Source organism: Trachypithecus francoisi, unplaced genomic scaffold (genome assembly GCF_009764315.1).
Source record: "Trachypithecus francoisi isolate TF-2019V2 unplaced genomic scaffold, Tfra_2.0 Lachesis_group11, whole genome shotgun sequence".
In the NCBI taxonomy this organism is placed as follows: domain Eukaryota; kingdom Metazoa; phylum Chordata; class Mammalia; order Primates; family Cercopithecidae; genus Trachypithecus; species Trachypithecus francoisi.
In genome coordinates this window covers 37,581,756-37,599,139 of record NW_022681456.1, presented here as the reverse complement: position 1 = coordinate 37,599,139, position 17,384 = coordinate 37,581,756, and the positions used below count along the sequence as shown (strand labels likewise).

Sequence of the window (17,384 nt, the reverse complement as noted above, 5' to 3'; positions counted from 1 at the left end):
CAGGAAGAGAATTTGTTTCTTAGAGATAAACTGAGTGTATGCAAACTGCCCAGCACTGAAACTGTTGTATTCTACAATGATCTCTGAACGTTGGTTTTCCCTTGTCCTCCTTAACAGAATAATTAAATATTAATATATTCAATACTAATTAGAAGATTAATTTTTTTTTAAATTCTGCACACAAATTGAAATTGTGAAAGTATAAACCCTTTTACTTAAATGGGATTGTCAAGGTAAGATGCTCTCTATCAAATTCTGTAAATCAAACTTCATAACATTAAGCAGAAAAATGTGTACAATGCTATATTTTAACTTTGTTTCCAATACTGTGATAGTCCAGGGGCATTCCAAAAAATTGCTCCAATTGCTGAATTTTTGAGAGTCAAAAAAGGGTGAAAAGTTAGATAATTTCAACATGAACGGAATATGAGGCCCTCAAAATCTGAAGGTCTCTAAAATCGACATTTCTCTTTCAGCACAGTATTTTCAAAGTTCTCTTCCTCTTTCAATATAGCATTCCAACTATTGCTCCCTCTCCCTTTTCCATCATCATTTGTTATCCGGTTAGTACTTTGCCTTCTCCCTGCTTGTTTTAGGTCATGTTTTGAAAATGTGAAATTGCTGTTCCCAACTTCTCTCTCACCTGTCATTTTAGAGTTTGCACCCACCATTCTGACTATGGTAACCCAACATAAATCAATTCATGTTGTTGCTTAATTGAACAAAAGTTGGACCCATAAATTAGTGAGATCTGTTTTCTTTCTTATTTTTGAGACAGGATTTCACTCTGTTGTCCAGACTGGAGTGCAGTGGTGTGATCATGGTTCACTGCAGCTTCAGCCTCTCTAGGCTCAGTGATCCTCCCACCTCAGCCTCCCAAGTAGCTGGGACTGCAGGTGTATGCCACCACATCCAGCTAATTTTTGTGGAGAGGGGGTTTCGTCATGTTACACAGGCTTGTCTCGAACTCCTGGACTCCAGCAATCCACCCACTTAAGCCTCCCAAAGTGGTGGGATTATAGGTATGAGCCACCATGCCCACCCAAGATCAGTTGCAAAAGTGTTTTCAATAATGGCAGCATTAATGGACTAAGTTTAATCCTCCCTTTGGCTCAGTTCTTAGAACTTTCTCTTTTTTTTTTTTTTTTTTTTTTGAGATGAAGTCTCACTCTGCAGCTCAGGCTTGAGTGCAATGGCATGATCTTGGCTCACTGCAACTTCTGCCTCCTGGGTTCAAGTGATTCTTCTGCCTCAGCCTCCTGAGTAGCTGGGATTACAGGCGCCCACCACCTTGCCCAGCTAATTTCTTTGCACTTTGGGAGGCTGAGGCGGGCGGATCACCTGAGGTCAGGAGTTCAAGACCAGCCTGGCCAACATAGTGAAACCCTGTCTCTACTAAAAATACAAGAACTTTCTCTTTTTTCAATCCATACTCACTCCCTTGGCAATCTCATCCAGCTTCCTAGCTTTAAATCTCACACGTATATTTGGTCCAGCCCGCTTTTCTGAACTCTAAACTCCAGTGGCCTCCTAAGTATCTCCATTTGGATGTCTAAAAGGCAACTCATACTTAACATGTCTGAAAATGAGTTCCTGGTCTTCCTCTCCAGATCTGATCTCCGGCAAGTCTTCTCCATCTCAGTAAATGACCACTGCATTCTTCCATATGCTCAAACTAAAAACATAGTTACTTCTTTCTCTTACACTCTACATCCAACCTGTCAGCAAATGCTGTTGGTTCTATGAACAAAATAGATCCAGAATTCAACCACTTTTCACCATTTCTACCTCTGCCCTCTGTCCCATGCAACATTGAGTCTAGACTGAATTATTGCAATAGGATTCTAAATGGTCCCCCTGCCTCTTCCCTCACCCTCCTTCCCTCTTTGGTCTTTTCTTAACACACAAGCCAGAGTAATCCTATTAAAAATAGATAATATCACCCCACCACTTAAAATCTCAAAATCACCAATGGCTTTTTTTTTTTTTTAATTATTGTTTTTCACCAAAAGCAACGGCAGCAAAAGCCCAAATTGACAAATGGGATCTAATTAAACTAAAGAGCTTTTGCACTGCAAAAGAAACTACCATCAGAGTGAACAGGCAACCTACAGAATGGGAGAAAATTTTTGCAACCTACTCATCTGACAACGGGCTAATATCCAGAATCTACAAAGAACTCAAACAAATATACAAGAAAAAAACAAACAACCCCATCAAAAAGTGGGGAAAGGATATGAACAGACATTTCTCAAAAGAAGACATCCATACAGCCAACAGACACATGAAAAAATGCTCATCATCACTCGCCATCAGAGAAATGCAAATCAAAACCACAATGAGATACCATCTCACACCAGTTAGAATGGCAATCATTAAGAAGTCAGGAAACAACAGATGTTGGAGAGGATGTGGAGAAATAGGAACACTTTTACACTGTTGGTGGGATTGTAAACTAGTTCAACCATTATGGAAAACAGTATGGCGATTCCTCAAGGATCTAGAACTAGATGTACCATATGACCCAGCCATCCCACTACTAGGTATATACCCAAAGGATTATAAATTATTCTACTACAAAGACACATGCACACGTATGTTTATTGCGGCACTATTCACAATAGCAAAGACTTGGAATCAACCCAAATGTCCATCTGTGACAGACTGGATTAAGAAAATGTGGCACATATACACCATGGAATACTATGCAGCCATCAAAAAGGATGAGTTTGCGTCCTTTGTAGGGACATGGATGCAGCTGGAAACCATCATTCTTAGCAAACTATCACAAGAAGAGAAAACCAAACACCGCATGTTCTCACTCATAGGTGGGAACTGAACAATGAGATCACTTGGACTCGGGAAGGGGAACATCACACACTGGGGCCTATCATGGGGAGGGGGGAGGAGGGAGGGATTGCATTGGGGAGTTATACATGATATAAACGTCATGCACATGTACCCTCGAACTTAAAGTATAATAAAAAAAAAATTATTGTTTTTTTTTTGAGATGGAGTTTCACTCGTTTGCCCAGGCTGGAGTGAAGTGGCATGATCTCGGCTCACTGCAACCTCTGCTTTCTGGGGTTCATGTGATTCTCATGCCTCCGCCTCCCTAGTGGCTGGAATTTCAGGCACCCGCCACCATGCCCGGCTAATTTTTGTATTTGTAGTAGAGACAGTGTTTCACCATGTTGGTCAGGCTGGTCTCGAACTCCAGACCTCAGGTGATTCACCAGCCTTGGCCTCCCAAAGTGCTAGGATCATAGGCATGAGCCACCACGCCTGGCCTCCAGTGGCTTCTAATATCACCCAGACTAAAAACAAATGACTTCATAAGTAAGCCCAGAATAACATATGGTTCAAATTGGGGCTCCTTTGAGGGAATGCTAAAAATAATGAACAGGATTGAATTGATCTAGGCATAAGTTTGGGTCATCCTGGGCACCTCTTTTTGAGGGCCCCCATGCCCACACTTCCCCATCACTCTGATCTCATCTACTATGCTGCACCTGGACCCCTGAGCTTTGGTACCAACCTCCTCGCAGACTGGAAGGTGCCAGGTGGACTTCCTCAAGGCCTTTGCCCTTCTCTATGTATGTCCACAACTCACCTCTACGTTCCTTTGGGTCCTTATTCGAAAGTCTCAATGAGGCTTTCTCTGGGAGCCCCATCTCAACATAAGCCCCCTCTCCCCACCAGCACCCATCTCTGCTTTATTTTTTTTTCTTTGCACTTATCACTATATAACATTCTACATATTTTACTTATTCACTTTATTTAGCACCTTACATTTAAAATACGATGCAAGGTGCAACATTAATACATTAGATGACTTCATTAGAAATACTACTTAAAGTAGGTACTAACTAGAGAAAAAGTACTTCCCCTCCCTGCAAAAACCAAACCAATCAAACAACAACGTATGCTGAGTGGTACTGAAGAACTGTGATATTCATTCCCATACAGCTTATTTTAAATGATCTTGGATAACACTAAGTGCAGAGTCTTCATTTGTTATAGATACTTCTTCTATCTAACGTAAAAGCAGTAACTTTATTATGCAAAGTGCATACCACCATATTACAAATTATCAGTTAAACTATATGTTGTATACAATACCTACTGATTACCAGAGAAATTTAGTTTTAGTTTTTCTCTTTTTTTAAAAAACATTTGGAGTTATTATAAAGCCTAATCATATAAATAACTTCAAGGCAAACTAATCATCCCAGCTCTGACATAGGTTAGCTCAATAATTATAGCTATTATTTGACTCTGACTGCGTTATTTCAACTCACTGGGTTTCAGTTTCTTTGTCTGTAAAAGAGAGTTAATATTGGTGCTTAACTAAGGAGCTTCTTGTGAGAATAAGGGAGGCAGTGCACTGGGAGTACGTGGCAGGTGGGAAGGCTTCAATAGCTATTAGCAGCCATCATGACTTGTGACTACTGCTACTGCGGAAATAGGCATGAACAGATTTCACCAATTGAAGACAACAAGTAGTTAACCGAACAGTTGTGCTTAGAAAGCATTCCTACTCATATACGACTTTGTTTTATCTTTTATGAAATTCCAAATATTGGCCGGGCGCGGTGGCTCATGCCTGTAATCCCAGCACTTTGAGAGGCCGGGGCGGGCGGATCACAAGGTCAGGAGATAGAGGCCATCCTGGCTAACACGGTGAAATCCCGTCTCTACCAAAAATACAAAAAATTAGCCGAGCGTGGTGGCGGGCACCTGTAGTCCCAGCTACTGGGAAGGCTGAGGCAGGAGAATGGAGGAGAATGGCGTGAACCTGGGAGGCGGAGCTTGCAGTGAGCCGAGATCGCGCCACTGCACTCCAGCCTGAGCCACAGAGGGAGACTCCGTCTCAAAAAAAAAAAAAAAAGAAAGAAAGAAAGAAATTCCAAATATTGCTTAACATAGCATAAATGTAAATGCCCACAAAACCACGATTAAGTAATTTATCATTTTCTGCACACTTACGCCATACTGACTTTATCACAAGATATTGAAACAGCCCTTTCCATGGCCTGGAGACAAATGAATACTTGGATCTTGAAAGGCATATTATCTACACAACGTATTTGGGGGATTAAGCATGCACTATCTCATATAATTTAATGAATCGGTCGATAAATTATCATGTTTACTCTCTCACCCAGTAGGTTGTAAGGAGTGTGAAGGAAAGGAATGTATATAGTTTTTTTATCTTTTATGCTACTTGACTTGGCACAAAGGCATTTCAACTTACTATAGTGGAAATAGCACTGGGCTAGAAGTCAGGAAACACAGATTTCAGCTGAGTAATTGAAGACAAGTCACTTCAACTATCTTTAGGCTGCAGATTACTCATGAGTAATAGTCTTTTCCATTAACAACATTTAGATTCCTTTTCAAATGCTCTCATTCTAAGGAACACTAGCAAAAGGGGTTTTTATCAATGAATGTTGGGTTAATTAATATCCAACATCATTTTCCCATACCTACCAGGTGAAAGAAATGTGACCCTTAATTACAGGTTTTAATCACTCATGAAAACTTGCCAGGAACTCATGGTCTTTGTCACTGTCCTTTCTATCAGACACAAATCCTTCCACCTGTTTTAAAGATAGAAAACCTGGGTGGGAGGAGGGCGAGCATCAGGAAGAATAACTAATGGTGCTGGGCTTAGTACCAATCCTGTGCAATAGGATGATCTGTGCAGCAAACCGCTATGGCACACGTTTACCTGTGTAACAAACCTGCAGATCCTGCACATGTACGCCTGCACGTAAAAGTTGGAAATAAAATTGTTAAGCTTGACTCTCTCATCTTACCATGTCACTTCTATTTCTCCATTTGTTTATGTTCCCCATTTCTCTTTTTTCTGTTTTAACTGAATAAAAGTAATAATCAATTTTTAAAAATAGAAAAATAGCAGACCTTCCCCTGCCAGCATTCCCCATCCCCTGCCCCGTTTTGTTTTGTCTCCTTAGTATTTACCACACTCCAACATAACATAGATTTCACCTATTTGTTCTCTATCTCCCTATCCCCACATTAGAATCTGGGGTTCATGGGTACTGGGATTTTTATGTGTTTGGTTCACTGCCATGTCTATGCCACCTGGAATGGGATCTGACACATAGTAGCTTGAAAATTATTTGAATAAATGGGTGAATAAACATTATTTAAGATCCTCTATTGGTTGCCCTTCCCACACCATAACTAATATCATGTGACTACCAACTCATCGTCTCCAAGTTAACCAAGGTTTCTGATCCTCATCCCTGGCCCAGGGCTTATTCATTTCTCCCTGCTTGTCATATCACTCATTTATTCATTCAGTTACAGATGTATTGACTGCCTACTGTGATCCAAGCAATGTGCTAAATGCTAGGGACATACAGGTAAATAAAATGGATACAAGCCTTACCCTCTTTACTAATCCTTTACTTTTTTTTTTTTTTTTTTGGTTTTTTTTGAGACAGAGTCTCACTCTGTCACCCAGGCTGGGGTGCAGGGGCGTGATCTCAGCTCACTGCAACCTCCGCCTCCCAGGTTCAAGCAATTCTCGTGCCTCAGCTTCCCGAATAGCTGGGATTACAGGTGTGTGCCACCACACCTGGCTAATTTTTTTTGTATTTTTAGTAGAGACAGGGTTTCACCATGTTGGCCAGGCTGGTCTTGAACTCCTGACCTTAGGTGATCTGCCTGCCTCCCAAAGTACTGGGATTACAGGCGTGAGCCACCGTGCCCAGCCCAATAATCCTTTTCTACTCAACGATTACTTTGAGACCCAGCTACTCCCTCTGTTCTTGGGTTCTCTGTACTGCTGTCTCTGACTTTACAGTCCTGCCTTTGAATGGTACATTTTCATAATGCCCTGGAGAAAAATTTAAAAAATCTGTGGGCTTTAATTGGTTGCTATCCAATTTTGAATAGAGTTCTTTTAATAGAGAGTTAATAAAGCAGGGAGCAAGTCATGCTCACTTCTAAAGAGACAATAACTACATCCTTTTAGAGTTGCTTTTGGGTCACACTGGAACAGATGCTGTTTCCTAACAGTGATCATCGCAATTCCAGTCTCATGAGGCCTGACTGTGTGACATCTAAGACTGTTTGCTACATCTCCCCACTTCCTTGTGTTTTCTATATACAGAGGTAATCTGAGAGTGCTTCTCTTCCACCCTGAAAAAGCCTAATTAACCCATCATTTTTAGCCTCAAGGTTATTATTATTGACTGCTCCAACTACGTAGGAGATTAAGCTCTCAATGGACAGAGTCTTGATATGCGTGGATGCCTGGCCCCAGGCCTGTCTGTGCCTTTCACCAGGGTTTTGGGAGCACTTAAACCTCCACCCTAGCATTTCCCACGCTGTGCTCTGTGGATCATTAGGGTCCTGAAAGATAGTAACGAATTCTGCATAACAAGGGTTTCATAACCAAATAAGTCCAGGAATGTCACATCCTAAATCTCCCATTTGGGGACACAGGGTACATAATGAGAATATTAATGTATTTATAAATGTTTCAATTTGTTAAACCCAGTCAGTGTTTCCCAGCCTAAGTTAACAATGGGGTATTTTATTCTCAGTATACCACTACCGTCTCAGAGGACATTACTACTCAGGAGAAAGCTGGCAAATTCTATTTTACCTTCATTTCATATCCAGATGAATAGCAGCAAATGGCTTTAAGGGAGTGAGGGAGGAGGGAGATAGAAGATATTCCCCGCCAGTAGTTCTTGGGGGTCACTAATAGAGGGAGAGAACTTGATTTTATGGAACAAATACTAGACCTAAGGTCAGAAGACTTGTGACTTGGTCCTAGCTCTGTCACATAACTAACAGCAAATCATTTAAACTCAAGCCTCAATCTCATCTCCCGGGAGGGAGATAAATTTTAGGATAGCCATACCCCATTCTTTGAAAGAGCTGGGCAGTTCAGGAAGTTCCTATATAGCAGGTTTAATGTCTATTTAAAAAGTGTTCTTCTGGGTGAATTTTTGGGCCTATGTTTTTGAAGTCCTCTTTCGGATGACTGGTGCCTTCCACTCTGACTCTTTAGACTTGAAGCTCCAGGCTCTCAAAACCCAAAGCAGTATTGCTGAATGAACATTGGAAACAAATTAAGTCTGGCATATATTTATGCTAGCCTAATTAATAGGATAATACCTAGAGAAGTCTTAAGTCTTACATAGAATGGAGGAAAATATAGGCCTATAATATTACAAATAAGCCATAAATGAAATCTGAGACGTCTTATTTTCAAACTAGATTGACTAGCTTCTTTTTCTGAGCACACAATTTTCAAAGATGGAAATTGGTGACATGGAATTGAAACTGCAAAATAAATTTGTAGCGTTGCACTGATTTATATTCTAACATGACAGAGGAGAGGAAGGCAATAATCATTTCTGGGGAGGCTTCCTGTGGTCCTTGAGTTAGAGAAAGACTCTTCCATTATTTAACTCAGGAGGGAAAGATTAGTTTCCAAACCCATCCTCTGTAAAGAAGAAATTCTATAACGACTTCTTTACACTCTGCACTTGCAAATAATGTTCTAGAGGGAACTAGGTCACATTTGATGCTTTTCTTACCATTAAAATATGTCTGCTGAGGCCGGGCGCAGTGGCTCACATCTGTTATCCCAGCACTTTGGCAGGCTGAGAAGGGCGGATCACTAGGTCAGGAGTTCAAGACCAGCCTGGCCAATATGGTGAACCCCCATGTCTACTAAAAATACAAAAATTAGCTGAGCGTGGCAGTGTGCACCTGTAATCCCAGCTACTCAGGAGGCTGAGGCAGGAGAATCGCTTGAACACAGGAGGCGGAGGCTGCAGTGAGCCGAGATTATGCCACTGCACTCCAGCCTGGGTGACAGAGCAAGACTCAGTCTCAAAAAAGAAAAAAAAAGTCTGCTAAAATAACAACTACAATTAAAAACACTTAAGAACTAAGTTTAGAAGGTATCTGTACATTGGAATAACTTACATAAATGTTAGTCTCTATCTGCTTGGAATTTGATATAAACATTGATGACAATAAATAGTTTGGTTTTAAAAAAGGCAAGATTGTATTTCCATATAGGTCAGTTCAAAGTTATTGTAGTCATCTCTAAATAATTGCTGGACTGTTGCAATAAATTTGCAATAAATTCAATGTGATATTTGCTAAATGAACATGCCTGCCATCTGGTTACTCAAACTGTATTTTTGCAACTTCATAGATACACAGGGCCCAGTAGAGATTACTGTAGTCATCTTTAAATAATTGCTGGACTGTGGCAATAAATTTGCAATAAATTCAATGTGATATTTGCTAAATGAACATGCCTGCCATCTGGTTACTAAAACTGTATTTTTGCAACTTCATAGATACACAAGGCTCAGTAGCACTGAGATGTAAGGAGCCGATATGAGCCTGAGGATCAATTCCAAAGCAATTTGAGAGTTCAAGCCATTCATTTGTTTTCAGCACAAAGTGTTCTCCACATAACAAAACAATGAGTCTAACTTATCTGTCTCTTTCCTGTCCTGTTATCTTTAAAAATGTCCATCATGACAGGTTGCAAATGGGCTTACAATATTCAGCCAACTTTGAGGACCATGAAGAAGAATGGAAAACAGTTGGTGTGCTGCTTGCACTGGTTCTGGTGCCAGCAGCACTATTCTTGCTGGTCTCCTCAAGGTGCACACAGAAGAAGCAGCTGAATAAAATGGCAAAAGTCTTCATGTATCTATGGAAGTGGGGAAAGAAGGTCCCAAACCAAACTTTTCATCAGGCCCCTGGCAAGCACCTTCCCATACCACACCAAAAGCAGTATTAGTAGCATTGAATATAGTGCCTGAGGGGGTCAATACATGCTGATTATACACAACTACCTGAGAAGTCTGAGAATAGTTATATAAAGGATGCTAGAAGAGTGCTTATCCTAGTTTCTGTAGCCATTGTGATCCATGTATTGGATGTATGCCTAGCCCAGGCTGTCTCAACCTTGGTACATTGACATTTTGAGCTAGATAATTTTTGGTTGGGGATGGGGTGGGAAATGCTATTTTGTGCATTGTCTGAGGTTTAGCATCATCCCCGGCATCCCCCCACTAGATGCCAGTGGTGTTCCTCCCCCTAGCAAAAATGTCTCCCGATATTGCCAAATGTCCCAATGTCCCCAGGGAAGAGGGACCAAAAATCACCCCAGTTGAAAGCCACTTATCTAGTCTGTATATTCATGACATGGACCAGAATTAGAATGATTATACTCTCTTCTCTTTTTCCTGAATCAGTGTTTCTTCATCTACTTATTGAAGTATTATACTCTCTTAATCTGCTTTTATTCAGTTTTCTCTGTTCTTATACACCTGAGAGCTGGGGGGAGCCTTTCAAGGTACTGCCACATAAGTTAAGAAGAGCTAAAAAAAAGACCTGTTTCTCCCTTAGGAGAAGGGAATATTAAAGAGAAAACATTCCACATAGAAATTGGATCAGTAGCTAAGGAGGCTGTTTTGCAGAATGAGTTTAAGATGGCCTAAGCTGAAATTCATGTGTCTGTGAGGCCAGAAGAACCTTTGTATGTTAAAAGAAACTACTTTCATTTGTTTGCTACTGTCATACAAAAGTATCCTTCTGACAAACAGATTTTTTTTTTTCTTTCTTGGCTTTGTTTTTATTGACTTCCTATTTATATTAACAGTATCAGGAAGATACCCCTGTGGGCTCCAGGAACAGACTGTCTCAGTAACTCTTCCCCCTTCAGAAGCACGTAAGTAGTCCCGAGAACTAAAGCAATGAGGAGCCTCTAGAGTGATGATTTGAGTCTGCTCTTTTTTTATAATGTGAAAAATTTGAATCTTAGAATACTGACTTAAACCCAGCCAGTGGGTGATCTGCTTGAAAATGACTACACATTCATACGTAAGGGTGAGAAATAATTTATGACAAATAAAGCTCATGAAAAATTCTAATTTCATTCATGTTGCTACAAGTATAGCTTCATGCTTTAAAAAAAATGTGGGCTGGTAACATTTTTCTATCTTACAGTGTAGAGTTAAACAGGTGACCTTACCTCTCCTCCAGTGCATGGAAAAGGACTGGAGTATTTAGAAGTACAAATAGCTCCCTTCTTGACAACGTCATCTTCCAGGCCAAATGTAGCAGAGCAGTTAGTTGCAAAGTACTTATAAGGCTTCCATGTTTTCCCAAAGTCCTGGGAGCGGTCCAGCACCATGGCAGCCGGCCTGGGGGACTTGAACACCATAATTAGGTGAGTGAAGTAGAATTCAGCTTCCAGGTCTAACTGGATCTTTTCTCTGTGCACATCCTCCGCAGACTGCCACCACGTGCGAGGAAACCGGAAGGACGAGTCTGCCATGGCAGATGGCAGGTGAGCCAGGTGAGGATGGGCAGCATTGCACTTGTCACATTTGGGCTGCCGACAAGTCAGATCCGTGTTCTCACTGTAGAAGCAGTACAGTTCGGTAGCATTCTGACCACAGGTGGTGTCTGCCCAGAGTTTTCGCCCCAAAGCCAAATTTCCCATCCGAGGATTGCAGGCTTTTTCACAGCGGGAACTCGCTCCAGCTACTCCACTCAGTCCTAAGAAAGGAAAAGCATGCGTGATGCAAGACAAACCCATCTGGAAAGCTCTTTTGTCCACCTAGTCCATCGACAACAATCAAGGATCTCCCCAAAAACGCTTGAGACTTTCAATAAATGGAAAATTCTACCGTGCTCTACCATGTTCATGTCTGAGTATGAACACTGTTCTGCATTCACAATGCATTCATGTATGAGTGTGTGTATGCGTGTGTGTGTGTTTGCTTTTTATGTTCAGATATAAAATTCACATCAGAGAAACAAATACTTTAGGCAGAGGACAAGAGGAGGGAAAATAGAACCACCAGGGTGAAGATTATTGGCCTAAAACTTTTCAAGTACTTTGTCTTATAAATGTTTTCTGTATTTCAAATACATTGATGTGTTTTTGAAGTCATGACTATAGAAAAACTATAATGTTTTTAAGACCACGTAAGTTAGTCTTTCAAATTTAATGTGAGTCCTTCACATGATTTAACATGTTTATTATGAGAATGCATTTAGAAGGAAATGTGGAACTCTATTTTCTTTACATTTTTAAGCCAGTGAAGGGATAAATTCCCTAGGAAAAGCAATATGAGATATTTAATAAATATACAATGGGTCCTCATTTAGGGGGAGGCAAAGCTAGAGACCTTTGGAGTTCAGATGTGCACTATCAATTTCTAACATTACGTAAACATAACTAAGAAAAAAACTCTGAACTGCCAAATGGCAGAAAAGCTTATTTTACATGCTGTCTCTTCAGGGTTTCTACCTATGACAGGTTATATAGTAGTCAATTGTTTGCTTAACAGGAGAGTGTCTACAGTCTGGCAGCCACTAACAGCACCTTTAAATATTATCTGTGAACTAAAACACCTTCTTTAAAAAACACACTCTTCCTCCCAAACAAAGGTCCAACAGACTTCAATGTTTTAAAATGACTTAAAATGATAAACATTGGCCGGGCGCGGTGGCTCAAGCCTGTAATCCCAGCACTTTGGGAGGCCGAGGCGGGCGGATCACAAGGTCAGGAGATCGAGACCATCCTGGCTAACCCGGTGAAACCCCGTCTCTACTAAAAAATACAAAAAACTAGCCGGGCGAGGTGGCGGGCGCCTGTAGTCCCAGCTACTCGGGAGGCTGAGGCAGGAGAATGGCGTAAACCCGGGAGGCGGAGCTTGCAGTGAGCTGAGATCCGGCCACTGCACTCCAGCCCGGGCGACAGAGCGAGACTCCGTCTCAAAAAAAAAAAAAAAAAATGATAAACATTATCCACTTATTAACATTCTGACTACATACTATAATCCTTTGATTGGGTTTGGCGTTTTAATTATGAATACCTTAAGCAAAAATCATCTATTTTAAAGGTTAAAACAGAGGGGAAAAGAGGGAAAAGGAAATCAAGCCCTAAATTCCAGCTAATTGAATGTTTCTGCTTCTTAAGAAGCAGTATCTCTGAACTGTTATCACAGTAAGGATTGGAGGAGGCCAAATGACAGCTTAGGCTGCAACAGAGACATTTCACACACTGACAATGGCCAACCCCACATAGCCTTGCAACTAAAGGGCTTCCTTAGGCGTTATTTTTTAAATGTCAAATTAAAGTGAGCATTATGCTTGGGTTCTGTTTGCCACTTTTCTCATTAGCTGGGGCAACAGTTGCTTGTGGCCAGAATCACACAAACACACAGTGTGCTATGACTCACCTGTAAAAAATTTCAGGGAAAATCATATACTGCCTGTACAAGTATTTTTGACTTGAAACACTTGCCTTGTGATGTTTATTTACAACCTTTCAATGGCTTGCATGTTTTTGCCATAATATGGTTTGAGACGGAAAAGATTTTTTAAAGCTCATCTTTTAAGAGTGCAAGAATTAAAGTAAAATCTTAGGCCTTTAATATGTCCCTGGGAAAAATATCCAATAATTTTAAATGCCCCTAAACTCCTAAGTCCAGAAAAGATTTGAGCCAGATAAAGAATCCGTGGGGCAAAATACTTGGAGTCTCTCGAGTGACTATTCAATGACACTAAGGATGCTCCTGTGACTCGGACTGGTTTGGAATGCAGACTGGAAAGCCTGGATTTTGCTGGGTGCCAGCGGCCGTCAGGGAAGAGTGGAAGCCCAAGGGAGGAGATGCGTGCGACAATGTTCTTTAGCCACCTGCGCGTCTCTCTAGCCCAGGCTACCCTTTCTGAAGCAGGTGAGATCCGCACGAGAGACTGGATGTCTGCAGACTCCCTCACATCTCTCCTCCTCACCTACAGGGCTGCGCTTACGCCTAACTGGAAACCAGGTGACCCGCAAGAGGGAGCGAGAGGAGCAGAAGGGGCTCCCGGATACAGAAACGACGAGCCAGGAGCCGGTGGCCTAGGGCAGCCCAAGAAAGCCAGGATGGGAGTGGGAGGGAGAGGGCATCTGCCGACGCCTCCGCCGGTTGTCCAGTTACCGAGCCAGGGAGCAGACCCGCCTCCGACCTCCCGCAGAGTTTCGGCCAGGGTACCAATTCCCCAGGGGCGGCCAGCCAGCTCAGTGCAAGTCCAGGGTGATCACCACCTATCGTCCAAGCCAGGAGTCCCACTGCGTTCCAGTCACTGCTCCGGGGAGAGGGCGCTCAGCTCTGCCCCAGGTGTCCTTACCTGGTTCTCTAGTACCCAGCACCAGGTCAGGGACGCCAGCGACCAGCCTCCACCAGAGACCGGCCCCGGCCCACGCGCGCCCAGGGTCGCTGGGCCACCCCTCCTCATCATTCCTTAGGCCATGAAGTGCCGGGGGATGGCGAGCTGGGTCCTTTGTTCCCTCACCAAGTGGAAAAGCAGTTTTTTAACAAGCCAAACTGAGAAAGAAACCCCGGTCGCAGTATCCCCGGCACGGCGCACCCAGGATATCTGGTTATCCAAGCGCGTGTGTATCCCAGTTGTAAAAATAAATCAATAGTATTTGAAAGTGCGGAGCCCAGGGGAAAGGAGGTGGAACATGGCCACTCATTTCACCCTCGGGAGCCGCGCTCTGCGCTCGCAGCCCCGGCTCCCCTGCACCCCCGAGTCCCGAGATGGGTTAGAGAAGCAGCGAGGAAAGGGGTGGGGGCCCCGCCGCGTCACCACCCACCTGCGGCCACCACCGTGCAGCCCCAGAGCAGCAGCAGCCGCGCGCAGCTCCCCATGGCCGGGAGGAGCCGGGAGCAGCCGGGCCGGGCGGGTGCGGGAGGGAGCGGAGACCTCTGGGCTGCGGGATGAAGCGCCGCCGTCCTCGGGAAGGACCGGGGCCCTGGTTTCTTCCTCCTCCTGGGGCGCCGGGCTCAGTCAGAGGGCGCCGGCAGCGGAAAGCCAGGGGCCGGGACCGCGCGGGGAGGTGGGGTGACCCTCGCGCACCGGCCTGGCGGGTCCCGGGCACCTGGGGGGCGGCGGGAGCCCCCGGACCATAGCCGGCCTGACCGCGCTGCCCCGCGGAGCGGCCCTGCGGGCTCGTCCGCCGCTAGCCCGGGGCTCGGCGCCCGCAGCTGCCGCTGAACTTTGCGAGACCTTTCACTTCCCGGCCGCCGCCGCTGCCGCCTCCTCCTGGGCGTCCTCCTCCGCTTTTACCACCTCCTCTGGCTGCCCCAGCTCTGTTCCGTCCTTCTCCACCGGCAGTTCCATGCGATGCATTTTTATTGCACCGACGCCGCGGCGCTCCGGTGCCAGCCCTCCTCCCCTCGCACCTCCACCCCTTCCTCCCGCCCGCCCCCCACGCTTGACAGCCCGGGCGGTGCAGCCCGCGAGGCCAGATCGTCGCCGCCGCCGCTGCCGCCCGAGGAGGGGTTCCCCGCGCTCCGACCGGCGCCCCCGCTGCCCTGCTGCCCGCTCGTCTCGGTCCCCTCAGCCCGGCCCTCGGCTGCCCTGGCCCCCCTCCTGGCGCGCGCCCTGCATCTCCCTGGTGACCCCCCTGGTGCCCTGCAGCACCCACAGGCCTCCCCTGGGAAGCAGTCTCCCACCTTCTCCCGGAACATTCCTAAGAGCAGTTGACTCCCTCTAGATCAGGTCAGGGCATGCCAAGGGGCTTAAAAAACCGCGAAACAGGCTAGCGCCTACTTCCCACATCCCCCGGCGAAACGAGCCCTCCCTCCTCCTCCAGCCACCCCCTTTCGGGGAGTCCCATGACCCGGGGACGGACACCCCAACCCAGCCCCGGGTCACCCGCACTGAGAGCGCGCCAACTGCTAAGCGGCGTTCGCCGCTTCTGTGCTGCCTTTTGCGGGGGTAGGGGGATGTCTCGTCTAAACAATCGCTGCCTACATGATGCAAAGGTGTGCCCACTTTGGTGTAAGAGGTGTTGCCTAACTCAAACTCAAGGTGCTGAAAGAAAAGGGTCACATGATTAGTTAGTGGGCAGTGTAATAACGTCCTTGTCCAGAGGCAGGGCAGGGGCATGACAAAGGGAACTCTTTGGTCCTTCCAAGCGTTCTCCTTTTATAGAGTATGCTGTGCTGTGAAACAGTGTTAGGAACTAACTTCTGGGGAGCAATTTAGTAGCAACCACACGCAGCTAATTGCAGACAGGATTGCTCAGGGCTGGTACTTCTGGAAAGAGATAAAATAGCAGCCGAATCTGAGATTTTTGCAAGTTCTGTGAAAATATAATTCTACTTTCACATCCAGGGAAACTGGCAAAAGTTAAGTCGACAGCAATTTTGTATTGCACTGTTCATTTTGTTCCTTTGAATATTTTCCAGAAAATTAACTATGTTCCAGATACCATTTAGTTGTTGTGTCTGTTACAGATGAGGATAATTCAGAGCTTTGGGATACATGTAGATATTATTTACAATGATCCGGCCAGGAACATATAAGAAGTTTATATCTCCCAGGCGGATCTGGGTTGAGGTCAGCATAATCCATTTGGGAGACATTAAAATTATTCTTCCGGCCAACATAGGAAAGTAGCAGAAGGTGTGGACAGCAATTCATGTAGCATCACCTGCTTTAGAAAATAAACCCTTTGAGTTTTCAAATACTGGCAATGTTGGGGCTTTCTTCATATCTCCTAATGGAGCCATTGAAACACCTCTCCAATTAATCTTTTTACCAAATAAATGATAGGAAACTATAACAGCCGAAGGTTCTTAGCATAAATATTAATTTAATAGCCAAGGCAAATTAAACAAAGGGGTGGATGCACATTTATTATTAACTTCTGAGTCTAGTATATTTAGGCAGAACTAATCCATTTCTGTTTTTTAATGAACAAAATTGTATGTATTTATCATGTACAACATGATGTTCTGAAATATGTACATGGTGTGGAATGACTAAATCTAGCCAATTAACATATGCATTTAAGAACACTTTACCCCACTGTCTTAGCATTTTTCAAGAATACAATATATTGCTAAAAATATAGAACGCTTCACAAATTTGTATGCCATTCTCATGCAGAGGCCATGCTAATCTTCTCTGTATTGTTCCAATTTTAGCATATGTGCTGCCAAAGCAATCACAGAACTACTCCATATCTCATTACAAATTTCAAAGCTATTTACTGTCTGCACGAATCCTGCATTGATAATATATTTCCTTGATTGCTGAATAACTGGCTCTTATTTCCTTTAACAAGACAGAAAGCTCTCTAATGGTAGAACAGTCTTTAATATTCAGTTTATAAAAAACATTACTATGTTTTTCTGATATTCTTCCTTATTCTCAGCCAAGAACACCTACAATAAGTATTCATTACATGTTTTTGACTGAGTTATGTTAAAACTATTGTTATATACTAAGGGGCTAAGGAGACTAAGGACTAAGGAGAAAACCAGTTGTATCAGAATGATTTCCCATATTCA

At 43.8% G+C, this 17,384-nt stretch overlaps 1 protein-coding gene and 1 non-coding gene across 5 annotated transcripts in view; both read right to left on the bottom strand.

Moving 5' to 3' along the window:
* Nucleotides 1-15,629, bottom strand: part of NTN4 (netrin 4) — a 127,115-nt gene extending 111,486 nt beyond the window's left edge. For 2 of the 4 annotated variants that reach the window (XM_033220989.1, XM_033220992.1), the window contains exons 1-2: nt 14,678-15,236; nt 11,054-11,583 (exon numbers count right to left, since the gene is read on the bottom strand). In XM_033220989.1, the coding sequence (XP_033076880.1) occupies nt 11,054-11,583; nt 14,678-14,732 (585 nt within the window). In that variant the 5' untranslated portion in view covers nt 14,733-15,236. Of the gene's footprint in view, nt 1-11,053; nt 11,584-14,208; nt 14,614-14,677; nt 15,237-15,539 lie in introns of those variants that run through there. The other 2 variants (XM_033220991.1, XM_033220990.1) reach the window with 2 other exon arrangements.
* Nucleotides 15,630-16,935: 1,306 nt separating this feature from the next.
* Nucleotides 16,936-17,042, bottom strand: LOC117091130. The gene has a single exon (XR_004440251.1). It is a non-coding gene; the product is annotated as a U6 spliceosomal RNA (small nuclear RNA).
* Nucleotides 17,043-17,384: the final 342 nt, after the last annotated feature.